Below are 17,540 nucleotides of genomic sequence, written 5' to 3'. Positions count from 1 at the left end.
CGGCGCTCACTCGACGAAGTTCCGGTAAATAAAAACGGGAATATACGAGGCACGCTTTGGCCGGCTGCATCTATAATTTATGGTATCGCTGTCGCGCGCGACCTATACGTCGCGCGAATGAAGATACCACCCAGGGTGGCCGTAGAAAGTGCTTTTAATTATCCCCCGAGTTCCTCGGCTCGACCGTAACGCGTCTCCCAAGTTGGTTCGTTCGAAGCATCGCGAACCAGGCGAAATAAATAGGTTGGGAAACATTTGGCCCGGATCCCCGCCTTCGCGTATCCTCCGAATATTCCGCGAGTGCTCCTCCGCTTTTCTCGTCTCCCCCCAGTCGTGTTTCTTTCGTTTTATCGTACAGATAAATTTCGCTCGTACGTACTCGCTCGATCGTGCGGCCGTATCGCTCGCGATATCGCAACGTCGTAGCGATTCACGTTAAAGCGCTTTACAGCAGTAGCGATAAATTACACGCTCGTACACACAGTTTACACACATGGCCACACGCGACACTTTTTCCTCGCCCACGCCGCGTAGTTTCACAGGCGGCGCGCTATTAATAATAGACATCACCATTAATAGCGTTACCGCTCGGTTACGAAACCACTTTCGTGACTCAGACGTCGTGGTGTCGCGCGTCTTCGCGCGACGACGAATTCATTATCGCGGATTATTCGCGCGAATCAATTAACGCGCTCACGTACGCGGCCCTCCTCGCTCGCTCGAGAATTCTTTCTCGATTTGTCACGGCCCACACATTGTGGCATCGCGAGCGAACGATCGATCGATAACTACGTATAGTCGAATACCTATCTTTTTGCCGGCGATATCGCGTTACGTGTTTGCACAATTCAGTAATACCGTATCGAACGACACCCCGCGAGCGCGCCGAGGAGACAAATTAGTTAGCGGGAAAAAAGTAACATCTCGGAGAGAGAAAGAGAGAGAAGGAGGGGAGAGAGAGAGAGAGGGATCCGAGCGTCGCGAAGATTGGATTAAACTTCGAAAATCAAATCAGCGCGTGGCGTTCTCGTCGGACATTATCCGGGGCTTTATTTCCGTGTAGCGTCGCTTTGTCAAAATAAACGCGGAGCTTTCATCGCGCATTATCCTCGCTTTCGCGTGCGGATGGACCCCGCTCTCCTAACATCGCTCTTCTCGTGAAATTCTATATTCTCCCTTTGAGGATATTACCTCGTTAAATCGTGCTCGGCTCCTTACCGCGAGAACGCAGAGGAACGGTCCGAGAAACAAACGGCGCCGACAGGGAAAATAAATTCAGCGCGCGAGTCAATGAGATCTCGAAGAGGCGTCATGCATCCTAAATACGTCCTCGCCGATACTTATCCTCTCCCCTCCCCCTCATCCCTTCCCCCCTGCATTTATTCGGTTCCGAACGATCGCAAATGCACCGTTAAGGCAGTTGGCAGACTATTGGATTTTCAATAAAGGAACACCCTCATAAGTTCTTTATTCTATTATTTGCTCGAAAAAGATTTTCCTATAATTTTATTTAATCATCTGAAGTAATGCATGCTAATTTTCAGTGAAATTAAGATGAATATACGAGTATGTACGACATTATTACAAACACGGAGATATATATTCTCGCGCGCTCGAGTCGATTCTCACCTTGAAGCGAACAGCGGCATTCTGAATTGTCCTCGCATGCCACTTGCACGAAAAGCGGAGTGTCAAGCGTCTACGATGCGCTTAATCTATTCGCATTGGCTTAAACATTTCGTTAAAGGGGGACAAGCGCATAATGCCGAGTACCTCGTTGCGGGCGGCGGACACAATAGCCATGGCCATTGAAGAACAACGGGCGAAAAACAAAAGGAGCTTGCGCTGTCGAACATGCGCGCGACACGCCTGTTTCTCCGGTTCTCTCTCTCTCTCTCTCTCTCTCTTCCTCCCGTCTGCTTTTCTCTACCCTCTTCCCGCGGATGCCGCGAACTGTGTCGCGCCGCTTTCGTTTCGCGACGTTTCGCGACAATGAGAGCGGGCGGTGCGCGTTAAAAGCGCCGATGTGTGATGCAGATGTCAATGCAATCACCGATGCGCGCCCGACCGGAGTCTCTCCCCCCCCCCCTCCATCCATCTATACCTCTCTTTCTTTCCTCGCCGAACGTTGCCGGTGTTAATTCTTTTGTGTCCGTTGGCTAAGAGCGATCAGTCGCCCGCGATAGTTGTGCCAGCCGCGCTATAAATACTTTCTACATTTGTCGTGGGCGACGACACGGATAGCCTTCGTGTGCTCGCGAGAGGAAAAGAGACGGAGAGAGGAATAGAGAGAGGGAGATCAATGATTGCCGCGTATTCCGCATGCCACGAAGCGCGGCGGCGGTCGCTGTTTTAAATTCCGGTTTCCGCTCTGTTATCGCGCAAAAGGTTCGTATTATCGAAAGATGTAACGAGGTTATCCGGGGTCGAGTTTTTCGCGCTATTTTCATTGGAGAGAATTTCCATTATCGCACGTTCGTGCTCCGATCCTCGAAATTTCCGACGGAGAATTTCTACGACATTGGACCGCCTCTTCCAGCGCTGGAAAGGCGAGTCCCCGAATAATTTCGCTCCCCTTCGTTCTCTATGAAAAGGTTGATCGAGAGTAATCGTAACAATGAACGACTTCCTAATGATAACGAATGGTTTTCATCATCATCCACGCGAGCTTCGCCGAGTCGTGACGGTTCGATCGCGCGGTTTCATCCTTCAAACATCATTGCCGTGATGGTCGCGAATTTGCTCCTAATGACGCGCCTCGGGAAGCTGCACGATATTGTGTTAAGTATGCTAATTCTTCGGTAAGGCAGATTCACTTAATTGCCGTGTGGCGAAGGCGACGCGACGGGAACTTCTTAAACGCGGCAAGAAAAGTTGTCGAGTAGTAGCGAGCGGGTTAAATTAGCAATTTTAATCTGCGCCTTATCTGCGACAGATTCGACGACAACTTCCGTTCGCCATGGAAAGTTACAGAGCGATGTAGGCGCGACGAGATGGGCGAAAACGGCGAGATTACGTTCTCGGTCGATTCCGCAGCGACGATTTTCCCTAAATACTCAACGCGCAATAGAAGCATCGGGGACGTAATCTCGTTCCGAGCGAGTCCCTTAACTTATTTACCGAAGTTTTTAAGGACCCCCCGGCTCCGAGGGGAGCGGGAAGAGAATGCATTAGCAACTACAATCTCTCCGGCATATACGACGGCGCGATCGATAAATTCTTCCCGGCGGATTCGTCGCTGTATATTCTTCCACGGCATTCCTCGGACTCCAGGCGATGCTAACTCACCGTGACGGGTTTTAATGTGCGCCCGATCCGATTTCTCTCTCGTAGCAACAGTTCAACGGCTGAGAATACACCCGTGATCCTCTTGACAAAAGTGACCAAAGACCCGAAGTAACATCATAGGTTCCTCAGGCCTACATCACGCAAATATTGTAAAAATCGCGCTTCTGCGCATTTCGTGGTCTTTTACAAATTATTAAGTTTATCAGACTCCAGGCACAATTCAAATCGAACTTCATTTTGTACGTTCATTTTGTAAGTTTCAAAATCCGCTAAAGAGTGTTGGGAGTATTTATAGTCAAGGTTAAAAAACGTTTCGAAAACTCGCGGGCTCGGTGGAACGACTGAACGGAGAATGAGGAAATGCGAAAGAGCGGGAGAAAGGAAGGAGGCCTTCGGGGATACAATTTCTTCTCGGGCGGGTAACTTCAACTTCCGGCGACGCAGCGCGCATTAGCTCAAGTAGTTCGATCGCGGAATAATCAACGACCTCCTCGAAACTCGGGCACGTGCACGTCGTGGCTTTCGCGGACCGGAGCTGCCGTTAATCTTCGTTCCCGTGCTTAATCTCCTAAATAGCCGGGCGCGACTTCATCGGCGGTCGGACGGCGCTTCCACCGACGCCGCCACAAAGGGCGGCATCGCGTTAATTACGTTTACGTGTTGCGTTTTGCGACGTTTCCGAACGAGCGATGTGTCGGCCGGCCATTAAATCGTCCGACCACGAACTGCCCGCCGGTCGTTTTTAACGCTGGTCACGAACGTGACCCTCTCCCCCTCCACCCCAGGAGAGGCGTTCGGTCGTACGAGGCGAACGTTTCTCATAATTCCGCCTGCGTATCGACCGCTCATTACGACATTAACGTCGCTGACGCGTCGACGCCGACGCAACGATTAATTCTCCCGTCGTCGCCGCGGTCTCCAGGCAGCGTCCGCGCCGCCGCTGCCGGCGAGGGAATCGTGGAAACTGGGGGAGACGTCGGGGAAATTCGAGACGGTCGGAAAATGCCGCGGGAGGTCGCGGGGAACGATCGTCGAATTTTGAAAGAGGCCGGAGGAGAACTCGCTCGTGAACCGGGTACGTGAGATATCGTTGCGAAGGACCGGGAGATGAGGACGGGCTTTGTGTAAGTTACAGCCCGAAAGAAGAAAATAACATTTTTGTAATCCCTGGGAAAGGATGCCGCTGATGTTCGCTCGTGCGCGCGATGTTCCATCACTACAGACTGTCTTTTCAGCTCTAACGGTTCCTTGAATCCTTCCTTAATCCTCGTCCCATTACTCCGTCGTATACAGAGTCCTACTATCGTCCGGTCCCTTTTAGTCTGGGATTCTTTCTTCATCTTTCCGTCGTTACCGTTACGTGTGACCCCCCCTCCCTTCTCGCAGCTTCTTGTCCCCTCAGTCCGGCGGGGTTGTAAGCTTCATTGATGAAGTTAAGATGGTAGCAGTATAAAAAGAGTTTTTTTTTTTAAGAATGTCGAGCCCGGGAAATTGTCATTTGTTATTTTAATACGGCTCTTGAGCTCTTAATATTGAGCACGGCGACACCGCCAAGTGGGCTTCAAATGAGTCAGCGTATTATCAGATGTTATCCCGTTCCCGTCCCCGTTTCCGTCCCCGAGGCTATCTTTTATCTACTCTCGGATTTATAATTAAATTTCGCGGCTAAAATTACCCGCTAGCTGTCCGCGTAATTTTAGTCACGTTTAATTATAAATCTCTTTGTCGAGGGTGAACCGAAGTTGCCCGCAAAGGGTAACCCGTCCCAACGATATTGAACCCGTCGCTGTTCAGCAATCCAAACATTTCCCTCGACCCTAAACTTGATCAAACGAACGAAATGAAAACGTGAAATTACACTTTAATAACAGACACAGAGAGAAAACATCTTAAAATTCATAAAGAAAACTTTTCTCGTCACAAATTACTTTCATCCCTTTCGTCTTGTTTTTTATGACATTAAAAACTGTTTTACCAAAATCCTGTAAATAGTCGTGATAATAAAATTAGCCTAAAATACATATCAATGTAATTTATCCACGATTCTCGGGAATATGAAAGCTCACACTTTATCGTATACAGAAGGAAAATCGTCATTCTGAGTAGCGAAAAACCCACATCCATTCCGGATAAATGGCAGCCGCTGTCAAATAAATCGGGGGAAAATCGGCATTGAAAGATGATCGCGAAATAAATTATTACTACGACCGGATGGGGGGGGCGAAACGAGGTTCGCTGCGATAAGATATTCCCGGCGGATGTCGTAACGCGATAGGGATTAACCCTGATCCTGAGAGCCTCTCGGAAAGCGTCTCTCTCTCCTTCGTGAAGCGCGCGCACGTATATGCCCGTGTTTGGCGGCCGTCATTGTCAGCACGATCACGCGTTTCGTTTCGATATCCCTCCCAGTCATGGCTAACGTCGGCTTTCGGCCGCAACCGACGGGCGTGCATTGCGTGCATCGCGTGTGCCGGTGCAAACAGGCCGCCGAGGAGATATCGCGAAAATTGCGTACGGTTCCCTTATCACGGGCGAGCACTTCCGGTTAACCGTTATCGCGATCATCGGCTTATACCGTCGCAATGAGAGCCGCCGTACTTACAAATCGTCGCGTGGGGGTATCAATTATGTATATTTTCGCGAGATCCTCCGAGAGATCCGCCGCTCCGGAATATTACTTTCGTACTTTCTACTGCACGCGTATCGCGGGCGAAAATGGGCTTTTTTTTTAATTCTTGGTTTCCCCTTTCACGGAGGAATTAAAAGCTCATTTTACGACGAAGAGCCCGGCGCGCCTTGTCTCCCTTTCTTTTTTTTTTCCCGGGGAAATTAACGTATTAAAATTCCATCTTGCTCGTTGCTGAAACGCGCGGCCGCGCGACGATGGATATAATATTCATAAGAAAAAGAGGGAGCATGTCCCTCGCACTTAACGCCATAATGGAATTACGCTAATAGGCTTCTTACATCACATATTCGTCGCGATTTTCGCGCAGCCATGAGCGAGGAAGCGACGTGAAGTAACTCGTGAGATTTGAAAATAATTGTTTTCCATCCGATGCGCGATAATCGTCGCGATATCACTTCTCTCCTGCGCTTTAAGACGGAACTTTGCTGGCGTTATACGACGTAAAGCGGCATTATTTCACACGACGGACGCGATGTTGTTTTACTCGATGCGAGCCGATCGAGCGAACCGTGTCGAAACCATCCCGTGGGAAGAAAGGAGGAATCGACGATCCTCTCGCCGTCGTCCTCGTCGGGATGGAATACGCGAGCGTTTTGCCTGATGAAATATAGGGCGGAGCCTGCGGTACGATAAAGTTAGGGGACGTGTAAGACATCCGACTGTACCGTCCAACTTATTTTACGGTCTTAACTTGTTCAATGCCGCTGACATAATTCCACGGCGCATTAATATGCGCGGCGCGCGCGCCAAGACTGGCTCGGAGGCTCGTAAGGAGCGCGGCCGAAAGTTTTATTGCTTGCGAAAATGGCGATAGCGAGTGCGATCGAGATCGATTATCCGTGCGGAATCTGAGATCGGGGGTTCGCGTCGTTTCTGAAAAATGCACAGTTTTCCGCGCATATCCGCCGGAACGTCGCTGGATCGCTCTCGCTTCGACGACGAACGACGTGCCAGGCGAAAATAGATCAACACGGATCTACTCTCTTCCGAAAAATAAACGTAAAACGGAAAAAAAGAATAACCTTGCAGAAATTAGCTGTCCATATAATACGACTGAAATTTAGTTTAGCAGACCCAGCTTTTAACTGCGGGAGTAAATTCTCTACGCGCACTTCGCGCACGGAGAAGAAGGAAATGAGCTCCCACAGCTGAAAGTTAAGGCCTGGTGAAGGTTGAAGTTCCAGGTTAAAGTTCGGTATTATATGGACGGTTAGTTTTCAGCTTCGGCGGCTGATTCTTTTCTTTTTTTCTCGCGCAAGCATTCTTTCCCGAAGGATCTCGCATGATCTGCGACTCACGGAACGGTTCTGCCTGTTTGTTGTTGCAGGCGTCAAAATGGGCTGTTTCGGGAGCAAGGACAAGCTGAGCAAAGAGGACATGGACTTCCTCAAATCGCACACGCGATACGACGAAGCCACCATAAAGGAATGGTACAAAGGCTTTAAAGTGAGTATCGCGGGGGTCATGCGTCAATTGGTCGCGCGATATGCGAACGAGAATGCACGGGAAACTACGGGCGGTTCTCTCGATGACGCGTTGAAACGCGACGGGTGATAACCAGCGGATTAATCGATACGGCTGTGTAAAGCTTGTTTACAGCGATTGCGGTTTAAACCGACCAGTTTACGAGTCCGAGTCGGATTCGGCCGATTAAAGTTTAGAATGGAATGAATGCGAATACGCGTTAATAAATACACGAGCGCCCGTAATACGAAGGCAGTTGGAATAAAATGCGCGCTCGTACCTGCCAATTATGCCGCATTAAACATGCGGCACGATGCTTACCCGCCCTCTCGTCCGCGCGAGCACGCTCGTATGCGCGGCCAGACGCGAAGAAGCGGCTCCTCGTCGCGGCGAATTCAGCCTCGTATCGCGGAGAGCGCACGGTTATAAGTCACACGAAGGTTCACGGTTGCGAAACTGCGTAAATAAGAGGGCCCGCGCGTTTCATACGGCAAGCGTGGCACGCGCCGGTAAATCAGCTCATTCGCGGCTCCGCATCGGCGAAACGAAGTTAGCACGAGGCGAAGTCAGCGCGAGAGAGTGAAACCGCGATATAAAACGATGCGAAGTGCGGGTGGAAAATTATATCAGGCGCTTGCAAAAGCTCGTAAGATCGCGAATAGATGGCTGTACCAGCGACTTCGTAACCGGTTTTCCTCCGAGTTGTTTCTTAGCTTTTAAACGTTAGCCACTTCGGATCGGAATCGGACGATTCATAGTTTTGAAAAGCTTCAAAATTTGCAAGCACTTGATATAAAATGGAAGAATTCGCCGGATTTCGTCCGCTCGGTACGCGCGACATTTGTTCGGCGAATATATTCGTCCCAAGCGGGACACGAGATTCGCGCATTCGACGAGTCTCGCGGCGAGCGGGACGTGACGTTTCCAACGGAAGGCGCGGCACCGCGGAAAAGTTGTGCGATTTACTTTCCCCGGTCGGCGATTTAAACGTTGGCGGGAATCCAGCCGAACCCGCGACGCCCGAACTAATTAAACTAAGCGGAGCCGTAACCGGACGGTTCCGCAGTCCGGTCGCGTTTCTCGCCGTTCGGCACGACCCGCAATGAATCACACACGACTTCGCCGGTTCGGATTGAAATAAATGGAGACTGATCGCTGGCGCGTATCGGCTTCAGCCGAGAAATATGGGCCGGAGGGGAGAGATTGAAAAATATCGCTCGTTTTAAAAAGGGTTGAGACGAGCGGCGTACTGGATTAAGGATCTGACGTTTGAGGGCGTTGTGATGCCAAAATGATGCGATCCGCTCGAACTGCCGCGCGTACGACCGACGGGGCCGGGATGAAGTCTCTCCTCGGATCGATGGAATTTTTCACGGGGAACGAAAGTCTCGTTTTGGTCCAATGGCTCAATTTAGGGGCGACGTGTGTGTACGATGTGTGTGTGTGTGTGTGTGTTTCAGCGAGGTATTTACTCTGACGTATTGGATACCTCCATATTTGATACGCGTTCGGACTTCTTTCCTCGCGCGCAGCATTGTAGTCGTGACTATACATCTCGCGAGGTGTACGGCAAAACGTAGAAAAATGTGAAAAAGGAATGTGCCGCGATAATTGGCGATCTGTCATTGGTACGATAATAGAGACAATGAATTGAAAGCTGTCGAAGGTTCGGTAATGAAAAATGAAAACAATTTCAGACAAACGCATATTATTCTTCTAATCAGATTTATTCTCGTAAGTTACGAAAGCTCTATCAATTCTCTTTACAATCTCGCATTTGCTTTTGGAATGTTACAGCAAGACTGCCCTAACGGCAGGTTAACGCCGGCGAAGTTCGTCGACATGTACAAAATGTTCTTCCCGTCCGGCAACGCGGAGGAATTCTGCGACCACGTTTTCCGCACATTCGACATGGACAAAAACGGCTACATCGATTTTAAGGTGAGTCTCTCCTAACCCCATACTTGATCGTTTTCTTACGATGCGCGGCCGATACTGTAACGAGCCATGTAACGACTGTACTCTCCGGNGGGGGGGGGGGGTATTCCCGAGGAGCGCACACGTTCGCGCGACGTTGCTCGTCGCACGTCGATCATTCCGCGTGATTAAACGCGATCATCATCCGTAATAATGAAATTCATCGCGCGTTCTCGAGGCGTGATCGCGAAAAGCCGCAGTGCTCCCGTCACGACGCAGAAATATCGCTCGCGCGAACTTCAATCGACCGTCGAAATTGGAAATTTGCCGGAAACGCGCCGCTCAATGTAGGGCACAGAGGGACAGGAGAAAAAGCTCAGCCGGCGGACTAATGCACTGAGACGTAGCGCGATAAAATAGGGGGTTTTCATCCCGGAAGCACGAGAGAACGAACCGCATTACATCCCATTATACACTCGATAAATGCGGCGACCGCGATCTCTTCCCCCGGGGCCTCAATTCGCGTGCTTCTCTCGGACCACTCTTAGATTCGGTCGACCCGTCGATCGGGAATCCGCATTCCCGGCTCCACTTCGCATCTTCAACGATACCTACGGCATTGTTGAAGTCCCCGCAATTATCAGAAATATCTCGCGAAACGGCTGCAGCTTTTCTGCAGCTCTCGAGTAGCGGCAGGTGAATATTCGCGCGCTCGTTTCTCGCTGGATTTCAGCACGACGTTGGCGTCCTTCGCTTTAAGACATTCCTATGAACGTTGGACGTTTTGCGGTACAATTTTGTAAATGAGGCGCGGCGAAGCAACTGCGTCCGATTTTACGGAGAGCCGCTCCATAATCGCGCAAGCTCGACGAGAAATCCTTCGGGAGAAGTGGTTCACGTCGCATCGAGCTTCCGTTTGTAGCGCGATCCGGATATTCCTGACCGGGGAGAATGTGTGCATGTGTGTGTGTTTATACCGTGTGCCCGGCGGTAATTTAATACGGTTCGCTAAAGGTATGACGCGCCATATCCAGCCGGCGAATGGCTATTCGACATCTGACCCGAATACGCCGGATAAAATCTAGGGGCTTTGTCTAACGTCGTGCTTTGTGAGGTGGTTTGGCAACGCATCACTGATCAAAGTCTTCCCAGGGCGGCTATGATTCGCCATGGTGAAGAGGGAAGGAGGGGGGATGGAGAGAGAGAGAGAGAGAGCATCCTTCGACGCGCCCAACGCGCGCGACTTTTCAACTCCCATCGTGTCGGACTTCAAAGAATGAATCACCTCATCTCCCAATACTCAAAGTTCACCGTTTGTGTGATGTTTGATCTTGAAATAGCGCGCGTGCTATCCTTGACGTGATGTTCCAATAATTCATTACGGAACTTGCCAGGAAGGACATCGATAATTACGTGCGTTGTAATTTCGTTCTCGAGAGGAAATTTTGTTTTTTGAAATATTGGAAGATTCACGCTTTTAATAAAATCGTCGGGCCGATTAATTTTTAAATTATTTTTTATTGATGAATAAAAGTGCTCATTTACTTTTTATTTAATTTTTAACTTTCAGTTTTATTCATTCGACAGCGAAAGTATTATTATTTTTCTTCCGCTCATGTTTCAGTATTAAAAATCGAAATCTTCTGTTTCCATCATGGATTGATCTTCTCTCCAACTTGTGATGAAACAACTGACATTTTCGATCGCGATAATCTGATTTCATCCAATTAAACCGTTACGTTATCGAGGAAGCAAACGAAAAGCAAACGAGCATCTGTCAAGTGTAGCTTCAAAGTTTCGGAAAAAACCTCCGGTTGTTCCCAAATTCGGTTAAATCTGCTGCATTTATTTTTTTTTCTTCAGCAAAGAAAATGAGAAATGAAAGAATTTGCGAGAAAATCCGGGAGAATTGGTTTTTCTCCGAAACTTGAAAACTATCAGTCAGAATGGCGGAAATCTCAGCTTTCCGGTGCTTTTCGTTTCAAAACTCGCTACGACTCCTAGAAGAGAAAATATCGACGTTTACATCAAACCGCGTTCTCGATCAACTTAACGTCGCCGGAGTTGAATCAGTGGCACTTGCTGAGTCCCCCTCCCCCCTCCGTAACGCAGGGAAGAGGGCAAGGCCGCGTTACGTCACGTGGCGTAAGCGGCCTTGCTCCCACTCCCGCGCTGCGTCAGCTGACCGCTCGGCCACGTGGTCACTCTGACCGCATGGTCGTTGCTCCTGCTCGCGCATGCGCAGTGCGACCTGGACCGTGCCGTGTGCTCGCTGCGATACACGCGTGCCGCAAATTTAAAGGGCCGTATACGCGAACGAATCGTCACGCAGAGACTGGAAATAAAAGATAATATTCTTGGCACGTGTTCTTCCGCTTTTTTATAGCCGCTTCGAAGAACGATAGTCTCTGACGTCGTAATACACATGACTGGAGAAATTATTTATTTTTATTATTCGTCGAAAGAAAAATCCGAACATCGCTGTGTTCATAAATAATTTCCCATCGTGGAAATAATTTATTAAAAGAAAAACGTGCTGCACACACACGTACACTCGGGTGAATATTTGCCAAGGGGTTATTCAGATAATTATTTTACTTGAATCAATTAAATATTACTTGAATGTAGCACACTGAAAGAAATGAAAAACGCTACATTCAAATAATATTTATTTAATCCAGGCAAGATAATCGCTCCAATATTTACTTGAATATACTACTTTTTCCTTTCAGTGCAGTCTCATATCTTTTAACGTGTTCTTGCAACGCTAAATTTACTTGTCGTTCGCGTTGCCATATTACGAACCGCATTGATCTGTCGAATAACACGTGTCGTGCAATAAGTATTAAAACTATTTTGCGATTACGTTTCGCTTTGCTGCCAAAGTATCAAGTGGTCTGGGCGGAAAGTTCCCGGCGTGGGTGTCACGCGGTGCCGAACACGTTAATTAAAGTGATAAACAGCGTCTCGAAATGATTTACGATGCATCTTGCATCCGCTCGTGAGAACGATAACTTTCGGTCGCGTGTAACAGACGGGACCGTAATCTAAAGTACCTCCAAGACAATATCAGGCATTTCGAGGACGAGCGTGGCGCTGCACTTACCTTACTCGGGTGAGCGCGAACTTCGTCCAAGCGGAACCATCGACGTTGACATTTAATTCCCTGCGAGATGCAGATGCAATCTGCCCTGCGGTCGTATCTCGCGGTTGCGCGCGGCAGTTAAGAAATTCCGCGGCACCGGGCGAACTTTCATCAAAACTCACCGATACGAAAGCCATTGTACGCCCCCCCCCCCCTCCCCCCAATCTTGCCGGGCTCTTACTCGCAAGTTCAAGTCCCGTGTCTCCGGTCTCCAAGCGCTTATTATTTCAACGGTTTATGAGTAAACCGTCGCGAGATGGGCTCGACTCTCCTCAGTTGCAACGTCGACATCGGCGAGAAACTCTCGCGCGGTTCGGCGCGTTGAAAATACCCGAGCTTCGCCGATAACGAGCCGATGCGCGAGCAACAACCGTTCCGTTTTCGTTTCGCTCCTGCGCCTCGTCGTCGTCGTATCGACGTGAATGGCGGCTTATAATAACCGCACAAAGACCGGTTCTCCCTTTGGCGAGGGTCACTCTCAGCCCCGCCTCTCCTCGCGTCAGATATACGATATCAGTTTCCCAACGAGCAGCCGTCGTTTTTCCTCGGGGAGAAAAATCCGAACAAAGTCCTCTCCCGAGTTTGACCCTCCTGATAGCCCGGCTGAACGAGGGGGGAAACTTTCCCGCGGTGTGACGTCTTCCAGAACGTCGCCGACGATAACCGCAATAATAATCCGTCGAATTTATATATGTCGGGGAAAGATGTGTGTGTTGCGTGTCGTTTATTCGACGAAAGAATGCGGCGCCGCATCGACGTAATCGTGTTACGGTTTTACATTGATTTTTCGGCGAAAACAGCTCCCCGATAAACAATTTCTCGCTTCTCGCTTTTTTTTGCATTTCCCGATCTCTTCTTATCTCTTTGAGTGTGCGCAGCTTCGGATACGTCAAACTGCTGCTGCTCTCTCTTCTCCTTTATCCTCTCTTTCTTTTTACTGCGCGCCCTTTAATTCTTACGGACCTCGAATTCTCTTGTTTGCGCTGTCTTAATGATTTTACGTTCGTTATTCGGAATTTTTCATAAGTCTCGGATTTCCGCGAATTATTGACATCGTAATAAAAAAAAAAAACCGAGTAACATTAGAATGAATCTAAACGTACACGCCATCTCTTATTCGAATCATGCATATGTTGAAAGACGATTTTCATTAACTCGATGAACACGAATGCAACTTGGAATTCACTCCAATAAGCTAATTTAGAACACTTCTAAAGTAGTACATCTTTTATCGTACTTTCACACTATATTCTTGTCCACTTATTGTGTCAAATGAGAATCGAAGTTGAATAGAAAGTTAAAATTTATCACCGATCGTTTTCGCGAATACGCATAATTTTTAACGGCTTAACTTTCTCGATTAAACTCTCGCGGAATTCGCGGGCTAATTCGGAAGCCGGCACGCGAACAGCCATTAGAGATTTAGCGATCCGTAAGTTCCGGCTATCTGAACTTTATTTCCGAACACAATTCCGGCGTAACAATGATAGATGACCGTCAGGTCAGCCATCTCGACGTTTCTTGCAACTTTTCTTATTTACCGGGTACTCGAGCTCCGTTTATCGTTTCTTCACCGGACAGTATCTGAAATCTCGGGGAATCGAAAACATCGCGTCCCGCATAAACAGCGCTTTGCATTCACTCAGCCGCCATATCCGAATGTACTTTACTAGTGGCATGACAAATATCCCTCAATCTGGTTGATATATTCCTCTGCCCTTTTGCGACACACTACCGTTTCTCTTCTTAGCGTTCATAGTAGCCTCACACAGTTTCCTTAGTGTTTTTCCCTCGAAAGTCTCTCGAGAGATATCAACACTTGGCAGATTTGAAAGATTATTATTATTGCAACATTAATTTACGGTACTTTGCATGTGTGACGACGAACGAAAGAGACGATCGAGCGATTCGTAGCAGATTTTCAATTTACCGGATTAAATCATTTTTAAATTGCTAAATCGCATGATCGAACGCTTGCTGGAAGACGCACGGCTTCTCAGCAACGAACGCTTTTCTTCACTTCGCGAACGGCGCCCAAGTTTTCCCTACTGTTTGCGAATTTGCAAAAATCGCCGAGCAGCGCAAACTTCCTTCTCGAAGTCTCTCGCCTCGACGGGAACTTCCCGCGCGGTATACCGTGTAATTGCATTGTCGCACACTCGGACGCTACCACACTCGGCGGCTGAAAGTTCGGCCCGAAGATTTGCTTGCGGAAGTTCATCTCGAGAGGACGTTTCGAGGGGGCGCGCGACTTTTAACTTTATCCGCGCCGTATAATCCTCCTCCATTTTACATAAGTAGTACTTTGCATTTGCTCCCTGTCCTGTTTGCTCAGTGTCGAGGCGAACCATAATATCCCGGTAAAATGTCGTCAAGCCGACGTTAACTTCTTCCGCTACCGTGCTCTGCGATGTCAACCTCGCTCGCTACTTGGCGGACCTCCTCGCGAAATCGCGGAATGACGGTTGCATTCGGTCGCGGAGTAGGCGTGAGTTGAAGAATCTGCATGCACACACACACACACACACACGAGTCGGTATGTATCGTCTACGGTACACCGCCGCGTCGGATGTGCACTGCGTAGAGCTCAAGGTGGAACCGAGTCCTCCGATTTATAACACTTACCTTAAGTACGAAAAATGTCGCCCTTCCTCTCTTCATCTTTCCCTCATATTCCGCACCGTGACGGCATTTAAAGCACTGAACGACGTATCATTCTTTCTCAGAAAAGGTCCCAGTAATTTTTTAATGTTCCTCGAACATTTCACGTCTCGCATTTTCGTGTCTCTCGCGACGTTCAACGCGCGGCTCTCCTCCGATTACTTTTTTTTCATGGCCTCCGCGTGAAAAACTCGACTCGGAGAAATGTTCGAAGATCCCCTTTCGCGGAGGAACGCGTAGCGCGAGTGAATTAATCGCCCGTCGCATAATTACACGCTGTAACGACAAAGTGAAAGCTACGTCGCATAATATTTGCGAGAGAAGTTTTCCCGCGCGCGCTTCCACGTCCGGCCTTAAGCGGCGACGGCGACGGCGCGATCGTTCTCGTTTCCCTTTAAAGGGCGCTTGATCGCGATTCTTCGGTGGTTGCATTTCCATTAGTGTCTTCGGGCAACGGGGATCCATTTTGAAAGTCCATTTCGTACGTCCGTTCCGAAGGATGCGCGTTTCTCTTCGCGAGTCGTTCCGTAGCTCGTCTTGAAACGTGCGCCCTACTTTTTGCTGAAACTCCTCTCCTGCCGTTTTTATTTGCCCAAGGTAACGACGGGTTACTTTAACCCTTTGACAGACGGGTGTTAAAACCACAGAGTTTTAAAAATACGACGTGCGCGCGGAGAACCCGTTACTGCCAATAGCCGTTTGTAATTCGAGAGAGCGCCGTTCGCGTTCGCAAATTAAACAAACGTTGTCCGTTCTCTGTTTAAATTGCGAGCCACAATTGACGAGTTTTGGAAATTACACGTTCACGTGTTCGTATAGTTTTTACACGAGTTACGTATGTTTTCTTTTTTTTATGATATAATTACAAGAGTACGCCGTTCTCTTGAATTGCACAAAGAATTCCCGACGCGAAATTTACAGTCGCGACGAAAATTGCGTGCCAGAAGATATATCATCGGCGTATCCGCGAATACGAGTGTAAATTATTCCAACATCGGCAAATCCCTCTCCAGATATGTAACGTTCTAATCGACTAGTGGATTTATAACATATATATATCGCATAAACGGGTAGATACGTGTTCGAATTAACTGCTTGCTAATTTATATCCTTACGTACATGTATTATCACGTTAATTTATCTATCTCGTTCTGCAAAACGTGCGCATATCCCTCCCCTCCCTTCTATCTGTAATTTACCAGCATTTATCGTCTTGCAGTTAACACATTTGCAGTTAATATATATTTAGCGTAAAGATTATCTTCGACATTCTCGTTATAAAAATAATGCACGGTTGATACGGAAAAAGATATTCGATATTGTTAAAATATTACATGCGTAAAACGCACCCATCTTTCTATCCTCCGCGTAAATACGCGTCACGCTTTGCGAGAAACTGCCCCCTACGTGTTGGTGTTCCGTTGAAAATATTTAAATCAATTGAATTTGTTTTCATAGTATTAATAATGAATAATAATGTATATTTGTGGAAGAATAGATGAAGGAGTCGCGCTAAATACTTAAGAGAATGTTTAATCGATAGATATAAATTTCGTATATTTCCTAAAAATGCTCGTTTTAGCACAGGAATACTTCTGTCGATATAAGAAACACATACAAGGACGAGGATATAATTTTTGTAGTGTATGTAGGCGTGCAAAAAATGCGCGTTTATCCATTCAAAATGTGACACGGATAAGCCGGCGTAGGCAAAAATAATACGCGTGAAGATGCGTGAGAAGCACGATTTTACACGCAAAAGTGTGTAAAATTGTACACTCTGGATCCGCAGTGGCGATGTCGCGGCTTTCTCGGCAAATAATGGATGAGCTGGAAACATAATAGCGTCATCACTCTTTTGTAGATTATTCATACTTTGCATTGTGATTCCGAAGGCGCGCACAAAGCTCGGACGGCTTGCGTTCGCGAGAGCGCGAACAAAGCTCAATGAATTTCTGCGCTACCTGCATTACGGAATGAATCAAGTTGGCGGCGTAAACACAAAAAAAAGTTAGCCGGCCCCGCGGAAGTGTTCGCGGTTCTTTCGCGAAATACAGCGGATATGCGCTATTATCCTTTGTCTGACGCGAACGTCGCTCGCTCCAGCTGCAACTCGGCCTGGCGATAACGTGGACTTGTTTGTGAGACAACAGGATGTTCGCGAACGAGGAAACGTCTCGTTTGAATTAGAGACCGCACGGCATGAACTCGCGCTTCAAATCGTCCCGAGGGAGGAAACGTGAGCGGCGCATGAATATCTTGGATTCCACGCATTCGAACTCGCGTTCCGAATGGCGCATAAAATAAAAGGCTCTCACGCTTTAAGAATGTATTGTCCACTAGTGCCGTATTTTCAATGGTACGTCATGGGAGCCG

At 48.2% G+C, this 17,540-nt stretch overlaps 2 protein-coding genes across 6 annotated transcripts in view; both read left to right on the top strand.

Moving 5' to 3' along the window:
* Positions 1 to 17,540, top strand: part of LOC106741359 (neurocalcin homolog) — a 170,626-nt gene that overhangs the window by 111,028 nt on the left and 42,058 nt on the right. The gene's annotated exons all lie outside the window — the stretch shown is intronic.
* LOC106741358 (neuronal calcium sensor 2) overlaps positions 1 to 17,540 on the top strand; it is a 138,358-nt gene that overhangs the window by 110,383 nt on the left and 10,435 nt on the right. For all 4 annotated transcript variants that reach the window (XM_014613257.1, XM_014613259.1, XM_014613258.1 and 1 more), the window contains 2 exons: positions 7,305 to 7,423; positions 9,239 to 9,382. In XM_014613257.1, the coding sequence (XP_014468743.1) occupies positions 7,305 to 7,423; positions 9,239 to 9,382 (263 nt within the window). The remainder of the gene's footprint in view (positions 1 to 7,304; positions 7,424 to 9,238; positions 9,383 to 17,540) is intronic.

Source organism: Dinoponera quadriceps, unplaced genomic scaffold (genome assembly GCF_001313825.1).
Source record: "Dinoponera quadriceps isolate SergipeBrazil2010 unplaced genomic scaffold, ASM131382v1 scaffold405, whole genome shotgun sequence".
Lineage (NCBI taxonomy): Eukaryota > Metazoa > Arthropoda > Insecta > Hymenoptera > Formicidae > Dinoponera > Dinoponera quadriceps.
This window is presented reverse-complemented; position numbering and strand designations above follow the sequence as displayed.